At 46.4% G+C, this 14,245-nt stretch overlaps 1 protein-coding gene across 1 annotated transcript in view; it reads right to left on the bottom strand.

Annotated features, from left to right (window-relative positions):
- Positions 1 to 13,991, bottom strand: part of LOC144791770 (intestinal-type alkaline phosphatase-like) — a 101,785-nt gene extending 87,794 nt beyond the window's left edge. Inside the window, exon 1 of the mRNA XM_078666537.1 lies at positions 13,678 to 13,991. Coding sequence (XP_078522663.1) covers positions 13,678 to 13,753 — 76 coding nt within the window. The 5' untranslated portion in view covers positions 13,754 to 13,991. The remainder of the gene's footprint in view (positions 1 to 13,677) is intronic.
- Positions 13,992 to 14,245: the final 254 nt, after the last annotated feature.

Here is a 14,245-nt window from a genome sequence, read left to right as displayed (position 1 = left end):
AACACCACCCCAGCTCTTTCCAATTCCTATGACAGATCTGCACAAAACTTCTCAACTCATGTCAAACTCAAATCAGACACTTTTTTTTGTAAAGTTTTGTGCAGATTCACCAAAAAACCTCAAAGTTAAAGTAATGTCATGGTTTAAAATTCTGGAATTTGTCAGTTATGGTTATAGTGCAAAACATTACACAAGCCATCTCCTTGCACTGTGTATATCACATCACACATGATAGCGCCAAGAAACTGCACAGTGAACGTGCGCTTTATAAATATTTTAAAATTCAAATTCAAATACAAAGTAACATTGATCATATAACTTATTACGCGTCTATTAACACCACTGACGACATCACTGCTTTTTTTTAAGAACTGTAATAATTTTTTCTAATTTGAGTAAGATGAGACTTTTGCTTAAACACATTATCTTTTAAAAGGTATTTGTTTGAGCTTAATTGCCTTCTGCCCTGGGCTATGTCAGTTGTCAATGGATCTGAACTTGAGTTATTTGATCAATATATTATACTTTGGCTGTCACCACTGTGTAGTTCTGGTTCAGCCGAACTTTCCATTGAAAAGGCAGTTTTGACCGCATCGAGAGATTTTCACCAAATTTGGCGATTACGTGGCGTAGTGAGCGAAGGTCCATCATGCAAATTTTTTCATGCAGATCCGTGAAGAGGAAAATAAGCTAAGGGGGTCTTAAATAAATATGTTCTCCAACATTAGATCCTGAAGGAACATTTTCTCACACCTACAACCCAAACTGAATGAACGGATTTACACCAAATTTGGCATAAAATCAGAACTATACTCAATTCAGATTTCAGAATTTTGCATTGTGGAAAAAAATTCCATGTTCATGGGATCTACACTCAGAGTTTTTGGCCACCATGGATGTGAAGAGGGGGTTCCAAGAGGAATGGAAAACCAGAGTCAGGCACCAGGGAAAAAAATCCTCAGGCAAGGGGAGACACGGTAACAAGTGTATTGTCGGGGCACAGATGATAGGAACATAGTTGTGTGGAGACAAAAGACTGCCGGCAAAGTGTCTCTGCACTAGGGGTGGGCGGAATTTGCGTAATTGCATTGAGCATATCTCCGTGAAATGGTAAAAATTCTCCGCGAACACGCAGAAATTCCGCGAACACGCGGAATTGCTTGTTCGCGATGCTTTTTTCCTATTTGCAATTGCTGTTTGTGTTTTCAGGGGCAAATACCTCACCACGCATTTTGAGAACGCGAACAAGCAAAAAAATTCGCGAAGTCGCGGAACGCAGAATTTTGGGCAATTTTGCGTTCTACGCGGAGCGCGAAATTACCCAAATTCCACGAGCGGAACGGAATTTTTCGCCCAGGCCTACTCTGCACACGGTCGAAGACCTTGTGTAGTGGATGTCGGCTGCCAGCATGCAATTGGGGTCCTTGCTCAAAACACCAACTTAATAAGGTAAAAAACAAGGCAAGAGCATTGAAGAGAACAACATGGGGCAGTGCGAGTTTTGGCAGTTGTTGACTACATTGTGAACAACTGCGTGAATTTAACTGTGTTTTTGAGCCGGAACCGTAACTCAGATTTTAACTGTGATTTGAATCAGTAGTCATTTTACAGCTCAGCATAGATAGCTCTGTGCTAATCCGATGCTTAAAGACTTTGATGTAGAAATGGAAAAAGACTTTGTAACTTTCTATCTCAATGTGGGTGCCACTGTGCTAATCCTATGTTTAAAAATGTGATAGAAAAGCAGGCAATTTAGAGTCTCGCTGGTGTTGCAGTGTGCTCCATAGAGGAGTTTCTCTCCACCTAAACTTGGACCTAACTGGGAAGTACCCAGAGTTCTCTACTTTTTTGCATAATTTATGCAGCACTCTACACTGGAAAAGACATTGTTTTGAGATACATTTTTATATATATATAATCTAAAAGAATTGTAGGCCAAAACACAAAGAAGCACATCTGTGGGAAACAAGTGAAAAGTTTATTAGAAGCAGGGACATGGTGCACCCTACGTGTTTCGGCAGGACGCCTTGGTCCGTGAGCATCATGGTATAAAGATTCAAAGATAGAGGCTATCCCACGTGGGTCCTTAAATAGGCAATAGAGAGAGTCTGTGTGAAGAGAAGAGAAGAGTGCTATTCTGTTTGAACATCCCACTGTGAGAGAGGAGATTGGCAACTTTCAATGGGGAGTCCAAGAAGGTATGTAGGGCCATACAGAAACATTGGAATATCCTAAAGAGTGACAAAGTGCTGACAGGGAGCATGGGTGGTAAATTCTGAATTTCTTGCAAGAGAGCTTATTCTCTCAGAGACAGATTAATGTGCAGTGATACTGCAGCTAAAAGGGATATCAGGTTGGGAAATAGCAAAGGCTTCAACCCTTGTGACGGGTGCAAAGCTTGTAAAAACAGTCAGAATATAAAACAATATACAGTATCTCTTGATTCTAGAAGCATTAATCAATTTCTCACGAGCAATACTGAATTTGTACCATATGTTCTTGAATGCCCTTGTAAAAAACTATATGTGGGAGGCATGATCCACAAAGCCAAGAAGGGAATCGTGAAACATAAGAGAGCCATTGATAATAACGATGTACATTATCCAATGGCCAGGGATTTTCAGGTGAAGCGCTTTGGCAACAGAGATCTCTCTTTTTTACTAGAAAATGAATTCAAATAACAGATGGGAGGAAATAGGACCTTGAAATTGAACTGAGAAAGTTAGCATCTAAATATATCATCAACTTTGAGACCAAGTGTCCTTAAGGTTGGAACATGGATGAGGAACTGAAAGAGCACCTAAAAAGAGATTGATTCTCGATATATGGGATAGACTGCTCTACCAGCTTAAGTTTTCTCTCTCTCTTTTCTGACTTGCCCAGTGTTGATACTAACCTGTTTTTATCCAATTATTTGACTTTGCAATACATGAACTCTTGCTCTATCGTTTTCCGTTCTAGTAGCCAATGGATTTTTTTGTTTTTATTGCAAGAAGAAAGGACGGGGTTCTACGTTTGAGATGGCTGCTGCGGAACCCACCCTTTCTTCAATTCTCTCAATCGGGTTTAGGAACATCAGCAGAGCTAAGAGCACATTGATCTATTCTCTATATTCTGTTTGATTGTGGCTTGACGGACTTTGGCATTTTGTATCTATATTTTGAAATCTGTAGGATCTCTTTGTGCGAATAATTTTAGGTAGGTAGTCCATCATTGGGGTAGCACAGGTTTTTTTGATTAGGTTAAAACACAACAGCTCCAGAGCAGAACTGTCACTATATTCTGCTATGCTATTGCTAAGTGTCTTAGGGCGCATCAGATCACAGTTTGCGCATTTTAGGTTCTTAGGCCTTGTGATTGATCACCGCAAAGACCCTTTTGTTGTCCACTGTGGATTGATATCCTATACAGAGACATACACCATTCTGATTAAGTACAGAACATGGCAAAATATTAGGCTGCGCTAGTGCAATGTCTCTTAGGGCGCAAATGACTAGGCCTTCTGATTGATCACCTTTAGGACCCTTTTTGTTGAACACTGAGGCTTGATTTCCTATACAGAGGCATACATAATCCTGTTTGTGTCATGATCCTATCGGCAACATGGGCATTACACAATGTCTTCATGTATATTATTGTTTTTTTATTATTTTTTACCGTAGTTGTCAGGAATTCCCACTCCCTTGAGCGCACCGCCGTATTCAGCGCGCCACAGGCAGCGTGGACTACAGTTCCCATAAGGCGTAGCGGGGCACAGGTTGTGTAACGAGATCGGCAAGCTTACACAATGCTGTAGAGCCGCCTACTTAAGGAGGAGACGGATAGGACGCTGCGTCGGATATTCAGATTCGGCATTGGTGTATCGAGTAACGAGTCCATTCGTTACCAGGAACCTTGCTGCTGTGAGGTATCAACAGAGAACGGAGGTAAGATTTGAGCTCTTGCTCTCTGCCCCGTGTCTTTGATCTAATCCTACAGCTGGACTCACAGGTGTGCTGCGTTTCTGACTCGGACGAGTCAGCGCAGCGTTAAGCTGGGATCAGCCCGAGACTGGTGGGAGCAGACGCTCTCAGTCTCGTCGGCGTGTTTGTTACTTCGTATTTGGCCACACGGAGGTTGGTGTGAGCGGACGCTCCCAACCCCCGTCCTTGCTGACGCTTGCCACACGCTGAGACGCTCACCGGGAGGTGTTTGCCGCATCTCAGCGAAATACACAGTAGAGACAGGAGGCGCGATAGAGCGGCTGCTCTCGGCCCTGCTCCGCTGTAGTTCTTGGTTAACATCCAGATTAGGGCACAGAAGACGCACACCAAGGAGGTGCTTTCCAGGTCTCTGTGCATTGGGGCTGTTCCAGAAAGACCAGCTTGGAGTAGAACAAGTGGAGCGGCCGCTCCCTGTCCTCCAGGCAAACCAGTGGTTGAGAACCCGGCTGGGTCTTCCACATTCCCCAATGACCCCTAACCTTTACCAGAACCAGAATACCCCTCACAGCTGTCGAGCGGCATTGTCGGCCACTGTTTAGCACAGTGCCCTCCGTTGGCGTACATCAGGACCGGTGTACATGCGGAGGACGGTGAGAGAACCTTGCTGTGATTGGGTATCGTATGTTGACTGGAGGTTCCAGCTACTTTCTTTTGAGTTCTTGCCTTGTTTGTTTGCTCACCATTAAATACCCTCCATTTAACTAGTTGTGGTGTGTTCTGTGGGTGTCATTCCCCGATCCAGGGAACGCCAGGTCGTTACAGAATATTCGACCTTCAAACCCTAACTATCCCCTGTTTGGGTGACAGACATAGCTGCAATGGAGGAGGTGATGGCCGCTTTGGCGGCGCTACAAATCGAGCTAACGGCGTCCAGGCAGGAAACCGCTGACGTGAGGGCAAGACTGGACGCTATGCTGTTGGACCCTCTGAGACCTGCTCCTACCTCCACGTCCCCCACCCCTGCGGTGACGGTGGAGATGCCTATCTCCATTCCGTTGGCAACGCCTGAGAGGTACAGCGGAGACCCCAACACGGTGCAGGTGTTCCTTACACAAGTAGCACTGCATCTATTGTGTAAACCAAAGGCATTCCCTACCAGCCAAGCTAGGGTGGCCTTTCTTCTTTCGTATTTAGCAGGTGATGCGGCGCAATGGGCAGTCCCTCTGGTGAGCAGGGATGACCCCCTTTTGTGTGACTGGGGGGCGTTCCGGGAGGAATTTCTCCGGGTGTTTGATCGTAGAGCAGACTCATATACCGCCGACCGAGAAATGCTCGAGCTGAAACAGGGTAACAACGACCTGTTACAATACCTCAATGCGTTCCGGAGGTTGGTGGCTGAGACCAAGTGGCCTATCGCCAAACAAACCGCTCTCTTTCACCAGGGGCTGTGTGATGATCTCAAGGACGTAGTGGCTCAAATAGACCGTCAACCCAAGACCTGTGAAGGCCTCATCAGTCTGGTGTTGTGTTTGGACCACAGGCTGAGCGAAAGAAAAGGAGACCATAAGAAGAAAGGGAAGGCTCTGCCATCGTATGTCTCGATGGGAAGCCCAGAAACCAGCTCAAACGCCATGACAGAGCCCATGGACATCGGAGCCATAAGGGCTAGCCTGACTTCCTCAGAAAAGGAATCACGTCGCAAACAGGGTCTTTGCCTCTATTGCGGCAAGAAAGGACATTACGTCCGCGAGTGTCCTGCCAAGCCAAAGACCAGTCGGTACCGAAATAATAGGTCTGTAACGTCCTGGCGTTCCCGGGATCGGGGACTGACACCCACAGAACACACCACAACTAGTTAAATGGAGGGTATTTAATGGTGAGCAAACAAACAAGGCAAGAACTCAAAAGAAAGTAGCTGGAACCTCCAGTCAACATACGATACCCAATCACAGCAAGGTTCTCTCACCGCCCTCCGCATGTACACCGGTCCTGATGTACGCCAACGGGGGGCACTGTGCTAAACAGCGGCCGACAATGCCGCTCGACAGCTGTGAGGGGTATTCTGGTTCTGGTAAAGGTTAGGGGTCATTGGGGAATGTGGGAGACCCAGCCGGGTTCTCAACCACTGGTTTGCCTGGAGGACAGGGAGCGGCCGCTCCACCTGTTCTACTCCAAGCTGGTCTTTCTGGAACAGCCCCAATGCACAGAGACGCGGAAAGCACCTCCTTGGTGTGCGTCTTCTGTGCCCTAATCCGGATGTTAACCAAGAACTACAGCGGAGCGGGGCCGAGAGCAGCCGCCTTATCGCGCCTCCTGTCTCTACTGTGTATTTCGCTGAGATGCGGCAAACACCTCCCGGTGAGTGTCTCAGCGTGTGGCAAGCGTCAGCAAGGACGGGGGTTGGGAGCGTCCGCTCACACCAACCCCCGTGTGGCCAAATACGAAGTAACAAACACGCCGACGAGACTGAGAGCGTCTGCTCCCACCAGTCTCGGGCTGATCCCAGCTTAACGCTGCGCTGACTCGTCCGAGTCGGAAACACAGCACACCTGTGAGTCCGGCTGTAGGATTAGATCAAAGACACGGGGCAGAGAGCAAGAGCTCCAATCTTACCTCCGTTCTCTGTTGATACCTCACAGCAGCAAGGTTCCTGGTAACGAATGGACTCCGTTACTCGATACACCAATGCCGAATCTGAATATCCGACGCAGCGTCCTATCCGTCTCCTCCTTAAGTAGGTGGCTCTACAGCGTTGTGTAAGCTTGCCGATCCTCGTTACACAACCTGTGCCCCGCTACGCCTTATGGGAACTGTAGTCCGCGCCGCCTGTGGCGCGCTGAATACGGCGGTGCGCTCAAGGGAGTGGGAATTCCTGACAGAAGTATAGACTCACAGTACCTTTCGAGACGTGATTTTGACTTGTCATTCCTATGTGAATTTCCAAGAACCCTGTGTGTGAATGATATTTGAGATTGACGTCATTCTTGTCAGAGAACATGTTGCTGATATGATCTACACATTTGTTTTTACCACCATGTAAGTTATTTCCATTATAGATTTTTCAAAATGTGTCCTGATATCATGCCATGGTATAAACACACAGTGCCTTTTGAGAATTGATTTATAATTATGGCATTTTCATAGTATACCACCATGAACAAACTCTAGTGAACATGGTATATTTATTCTTACAAACTTAGGGTGACTCCTCCAAAATGGCCTCCCACAAGTGAGATGTTTGTCCATCTGATATATTTGTAACTATAAGAAGGGAGTGAGAAAAATGAATGTCATGTGATCCAGGCCGTCATGGCCAAACCTTGTCATCTGTCTGTTACTCTGAATTAAACAACATTGATGGTGAACTGCTTCCTTCCGGAGCGAACACCTTGAATTTGTTGGAGGTGATTGCATTTGTAAAGCTATATATATTTTAGACAAACAAGGGAACACAATAATTGGTCAGGGACCTTGGGTATGAACTGTTTTAAGGAACACTGGTCCGGAACAAGAAAGTTTATACCTCGCAGCATATAAAAATGGAAAAGCAATGATGTCTACTTGTTATGTCCTATTGGACATGATCATTTAATGTAGAACTTAACAGAAATATATACAAGTGGGAGCATAATTATAACAGGGAATTCAGGCAACCCCGCAGTCGTGGCCGAACAAATTTAACATTCACGCCACCAATGAATACATTTTCGTATCCTAGCACATATTGGTGAAGGTATACGGTTAGGTCAAGGTGAGAGAAGTCGACGACGTTTTGATCCCTCTACAAGAATGCAGGGATCATCTTCAGGACAAAGGAATAGGTGCCTGAGGCAATTGCCTTGGAGCTGTTGGGTTCGGTCAAAGGTTATGATGCAGACATCTAAGCCCATTGAGGATGGCCAATGGGATGCATTGCATCAGGTTATAATGAGGCATAGAATCATGTCGGGTGCTGAGCGGGGGGTGCGTTTGTTGAACCCCCGGTAGGTGATTTGGGAAGTCCACAAGGGGAGAGCGTTGGTGCATGGTGCGGCCAGTCTGAAGGATGCCGCTGATGGGAAAGTGTGCCAAGCATTTTTTTTATTTATAGGTTTTATATAGCACGCTTGAATCACCCCCGAAGGGGTATCTCAGCGCTTTGGACTCTACTGCTAGACAGGCTGACAGCAAATGTTAAAATAGAGCGGTCTTGAGGAGTTTCCTGAAGCGCACATAGTCTGAGCATTGTCTAAGGTGAATGGGAGCTGGTTCCAGTGGAGGGGAGCGAGGTAGGAAAAGGATTTCTCACCTAGCCTAGTTTTCCTGATCCGGGGTACAAAGAGGAACGCCTTGTTTCCTGACCTGAGGGTCCTGGAAGGAGCGTAAGTTTTGAGTTTCAAAGAGATGTAGAGAGGACCTTTGTTATGCAAAGCCTTGTGTACTATATAGCAATCTTTGAAATGAACATATTTGCGGACAGGAAGCCAGTCGAGACGTCGAAGGAGGAGGAGGGAGGCCGTTCTCGGTGGAGCATTCGTGGCGAGGCGTGCTGCCGTGTTCTGGACCACCTGCATTCTGCTGAATGATTGGCTGAGACTAGAAGAGTGTTGCAATAGTCCAGCCGACTCATAACCAAAAAAATACAAAGGTTCAAGTAACATTTGAAACTTTAAAAAAATCACTGAAATTCACCAGTTATAGTTATCCCTTGTAACTAACTATAACTCGTGCCCCAGCCATCCGCAGTCTTGTAATCAACTATGTCAAGTTGGGACATGAGTACCATAGGGCATGAGTTATAGTTACTGGAGATAACTATAACTGGTGAATTTCAGTGGTTTATTTTTTGTTTAAAACGTTACATTGTCACTTAAATTTTCACCCAGCTATCGCATTACTTTAACCTTTGTTTTTTCAGTGTATTTCTAGTTTTTTATGTGAAGAAATATTGTATTACTGTACGTGAAGCCAAACCCCCACCACATACGGCCCTTGGCCGTGTGCAGAGACGGGTTGGTAGCAGGGGCTGGCCTACAGACATCAACTGCGTCCAACCCCCAAAGGCAGCCAACCCCACGCCCCGGATGAGGCTCCGGGGATTGGGGTTCCTGGGCCTCTTAAGACTCAGGGAGGGAGGCCACCTGGCTGCCCCTCCCCTTTTTTGAGGATTTTGGTCCAGGCGATAGGGTCTGGGGATTTTTAAGGCTCAGGGAGGGGGGCCGCACACTTCAACTCCCCTTCTTTGAGGAGTTCTGGCCCCTGCGGATGGGGTCCCCAGGACCTATAAGGCTCAGGAAGCGGGAGGGCCCCACCCCCTCCCCACCCACTCATTACTACAATTTGGCCCAATGGGATGGGGTCCCTGGGACTCCCAGAGGCTCGGGGAGGAGGGGCAAGCATCCCCCTCCCAAAACCAATATTTTGCCCCACCCCTTTGACGGGGCCCACTGCAGTGGTTTTTTTTGTTTTGTTTTTTCATAGAGCAGGTCTGCTTGGTTTTTTTTTTTCCTTGCAAATTTGGGATTGCATTTTTTAATAATATCGTTTTTAGCCCCAGGCAGGGTCTCCTCTGGAAACCCACCACCAGGCTTAGAGGGTGGGTGTTTCCCTACCCTGCCTTTTTTTTTAGGACTCAGGGGCTGAGGTCCAAGTCCTCAGATGGCTGCCACCACACGCTTATTGATATGGTGGAAGCAAATCTGATCTCGGCATGAGATCTGTTGGCCCCATTCATCCTCTATGGCATAAAATATACAATTTGTTTTAGCATTAATTGCTCAAAATCTACTGAACAGATTTACGCCGCATAAAAAGCACTCTTTCTGGATAAGAAAAAAAAGCACTCTTTCTGGACCAAGTTCCAGCTTTCTGCCAAATTAGGTTTAACCCCTTGGCCGCTGCGGTAATTCCGCCGTGGCGCTAGAGGGGGGGGCGCGCAGCGCCGCCATGCTCATGACGGAACCACTCCGTTACGAGCCACTGGCGCGCTGTGCTTGTGACGGAGTGGTTCCGTCACGGCCCCGCCCGCTCAATAGAACAGTCACGCAGGCGCGGAATTCCTGCAGCGTGGGCGGGGCGGGGCGGCCGCGCCGTGAGGGAACCACTCCGTCAGCAGCACAGCGCGTCCTTGGCTCGTGACGGAGTGGTTCCGTCACGATCACGGAAAGGGTTAAATCTGTTTAGGGTTTTGGGCCGTAGCGGTCTCTAAATTTCCTATGGAAAAATGAATAGGAAAAACATGTTTTGGGACCCTACTTTTTCGGAGCAACGTTAAGTTGTTGATTATAAGTAAAAACATAATGAGTGGTAAAACCGAACTGTGCACATTTTTCTGACCGCAGCCCTTAATCAGTGATTTCCACAATTCACAAACTCCCTTGCATTAACATCACTGTTGTAGCGTATGTGCATACAATACTAAATCAATATTCACACATATACACAATATATACATTCTGAGAATATATCGTAAAGCTAGCAGTGGTGATTGTATGTTGGCTCGGGAACTGGCTGTGCTGAAAAGAATCCAGGTGCCATGTTACAGAAACTTTGCAATCATGCAAAAAAATAAAATAAACGGAAGATGTCTATTGGTACCACTTTTGCTACTCGCATAATACAGAATGGATCAAAAGAATTTTACTCCAGCGCACACTACAGGAAATATTTTATGCCAAGGCAAAATGGGGGTAATGGATCCTGGAAAGTGGAAACATCTGCAACGCATGTTGTTTTTCAATTAACTTAATTAGTAATAGAATAATTAAGGAAACTATTTCGAAGGGTATGAAAAATCCTTAAAAAATAAAGAAAAAGCAGCAAACGGATTTTTTAGTACATTTACAAATAATTTAATTAAAATGGAACTCGCTGATTTGCCACATTATTTGCATTTTTAAAGTAAAGAAATGATACTTTATCCACTTTTTTAAAGTAACCTCTGCAAAAAAGGTGAAATTATTTTGCAACATGGTTGCATTGAGAGCAGACCCAAAATATGCATATAAGCAATTCTGTTTAAAAAAACTGGAAAAATATGGATATTGGACTTAATAGGGATCTGAGAATTTGGGAGAATGCACAGGGAATCCTTCAAAAGTGTGAAAAAAATAGCAGAAGGAACAGAAACAAAGCCAAGTGGGAGCACTCTACGGACAAGATGGATGTTTCCCTGGAGCGCGTGCCTTGTTCCGATAATATAGACTGGGAACTTAGGCGAGCGTCGAAAATAGGTCTGGGCTCACCCCGGCTGACAATGTCGTGCCATTGGTCGAGGGTGTCCCCTGCATGTAGCTGTCAAGTCAAGTCAAGTTTATTTGCATAGTTAATTAAAACCGTTGCAATACAAAAAATATAATCAATTAAAACTGTCATATGTGTAGTGACCTGACGAATAGGGACGAGGACACTAGGACCCTGTGGGTCATGAGGGAGGTGACCAGGTCACCGGACACCACATGCGGTCAGGGGACAGGAAGAGGACAGTTGGGACGAGGACGAGAACAGGAATGGACGTGTGTAACGAGCTGTAAGGAGAATATGAATAAAGGAACGTGATTCCACTCACCTGTTTCCTGCGTGTGATTTGGGGGCTGCTGAGTATATGCGGAGCAGACACGACAACTGGCGACGAAGGACGGATCCGGTCCCTGCGTGCAGAAATCGCGATTTGAAAGCAGGAGCCCACCCTGGATTGCGTCGTGGCCAAAAGAAAGAGGGAAGAGTGAAGCGCCATCCAGAAATTAGCAGCGATGTGGGAGCCCACCCCGACCGCCGCAAAAGAAAAAGCAACAAAGCCGGTAAGCCCCAGCAACAGGAGCGCGAAAATTCGAAGAGCTGAAAGCCAGCGCGAGCTCTCGCGACAGTCTCGGCGGCCATTTTGAGGCCAGGCGGGAGAGCCAATAGAAAGGAAGAAGAAGCGCGGCGGCCATCTTAAAGTCAGGCGGCACTGCAATTGGTCGCGAAGTCCCGCAAGAAGACGGCGGCCATCTTAGGGTCAGGTGTCTAAGCCAATAGGAACAAAGAACGAGCGCGGCGGCCATTTTGAGGCCAGGCACAGCGCGAAAGAGAAGAGAAACTGCAGAACACCACAAGTAAAGAGAAAGACAGCAAGAAAAAGATGGATAAAAGGAAAAAGTAGAAAAGAAAAAAGAAGACAGAGATAAGAAGAAAATAAAGAGGAAAGAAAAGATAAAGGGAAAGGAAGAAAGAAAAGAGGAAAACAAAGAGAAAAGACAAAAGAGAGATAAGAGAAATAAGAGAAAAGGACAAGGAAAGCCTAGAAAAGGCTAAAAGAAAAGGAGAATAACAGAAGGAGAAAAGGCAAGAATGGCAGATCCAAAGCCCAGCGCACAATACAGGAGCCCACTACCGTTCAACTTATCGGAGCCACAGGCAGGAATAAGGTGGGAGAAGTGGATAAGACGGTTTGAAAGATACGTAGAAGACTCAGATGTAGCAGACGGAAAGAAACGAGGGCTACTGCTGAACTTAGCAGGGGATGACGTTGAAGAACTTCTAGTGACACTGCCTACCGAAGAAACAAAAACGTATGAAGACCTAAAGAAATGCCTCACAGCTAAATTCGACCCACAACGAAACATTGACTTCGAACGATATACATTTACCGTTGCGTGTCAACGAGCTGGCGAAATAGTAGATGACTTCGCGACAAGGTTGAGAAAATTGGTGACACATTGTGAGTTCGACAAATTCGATAACGAACAAGCAATAAGGCTGAGGCTCATAGAAGGCTGTCGCGACACAGGATTCAGGGCAAGAATACTCAAGGAACCGACGTCATTGGAGAACATCCTGTCACTAGCAAGAGCAGAGGCGAGAGCAACGGAACATGCCAAGGAAATGGAAAGAGGGAAGAGTGTTGAAATAGAAAACGCACACTTCACGACAAAGAGAGATAGCCCAGGCCGAGGGAAGAATGACTGGAGGGAACAAAAGGAAAGGAGACCACGCGAAGGAACTTGTTTTCAGTGCGGAATGGGATTTCCTCACAGAAGCGCATGCCCAGCGTTTGGCCAGACGTGCAGGAGATGTGGTGGAAGAAAACTCTTCTATCTAAAACCGTGCTAAAAAGCTTGCTAGCTTTGTGCAAATATAATAACATAAATAACTTGTCAGATTTATCAACCTAAAATTATATGTTCGAAGTGTCCTTAGTCGCTTTACACATTTTGCATATAATTTCTAACTAGGTTCCTATTGTCTGCATGTAGCTGTCAACTAGCAGTACTGGCTGACCTTAGGCAAGTTTGGGTTTAGCACTTAATCCAGAAGGCGTTAAACTAGGACCGGCTTTACCGCTGGTGGCGCCCGGTCCAACAGTTTTTATTGGTGGCCCCCCAATACCCTCCTTCTTCATAGAATCCTTCACTACCTCCCCCATCAGTGCCCCTCATCTCTCCATAGCCCCTAACATACATTTCATTTTTTAAGCGCTACTCATAGGTTCATCTTCTTTGTAGCAGGCACATCAACCCTCCGCTCTAACTTAGGATGAGTCTAACCTGCCACTAGACAAAACTCAGATCTCTCACAAGTAGGAACATTTATCACCAGAGTTATCTTGATATTTTTATTGTTGCCTGAAAACTTCTGGATGCACAAGGAAGGCCTTGTGCTTCAAAAGCAAAGTTATTGTTAAACACAGCGCCCCCCACCAAAGTCAGCGCCAGGTGTGGCTGCACCGGTCGCACCGCCCTGCAGCCAGCCCTGCGTAAAACAGGAGCTGGAAAGTAAAGAGAAACACAACTTTTACCTGGGACTTGAGCTAGGGCGCGGGAGCCCGGCGCGCGCGCCCAGAGGAGCAGCCCGGCTAGCACCAGCAGCTTCATGGCGCTTCACAAGAGGCAGAGGCGGAGGGAGGCGTGAGACTAGAGAGCTCTCGGGAACTTCACGCTGATAAATAGTTCCCGTGGGATCCCTTCCTGCATCACCTTTGGACCGTCATAAAGCCATGACCCAGAGGCCAGCTGCACGCGCAGGAGGCTGGCCTCTTCGCCACTACTGTCCCCGCACACACACAAGCGCCTTATCACCTGGCGCCCAGGACTTTGCCAAGGTAGCTGTGACGCAGCTCTCTCACCACCGAGGTCTTCCTTTTTCTTTTCTGCAGAATTATAATATTATATTATAGCGCGAACTCGACCTGAAGTTATCAGAGTACTTTACATGAGCGCCAGTTGCGTTACACAAAGACACATTCATTTTTTGTAGCATGGGGAGATTTGGGGCCATATGTAATGGTATGTATTAAGGAAAATCTGGTGCAAAACAAGGAATCGCATACTTTGCGATTCCTCATTTTGCAATTGCATTTAAGGAAT

Source organism: Lissotriton helveticus, chromosome 11, assembly GCF_964261635.1.
Source record: "Lissotriton helveticus chromosome 11, aLisHel1.1, whole genome shotgun sequence".
In the NCBI taxonomy this organism is placed as follows: domain Eukaryota; kingdom Metazoa; phylum Chordata; class Amphibia; order Caudata; family Salamandridae; genus Lissotriton; species Lissotriton helveticus.
The sequence above is the reverse complement of the archived record's forward strand: the minus strand, read 5'-3'. Positions and strand labels throughout refer to the sequence as shown.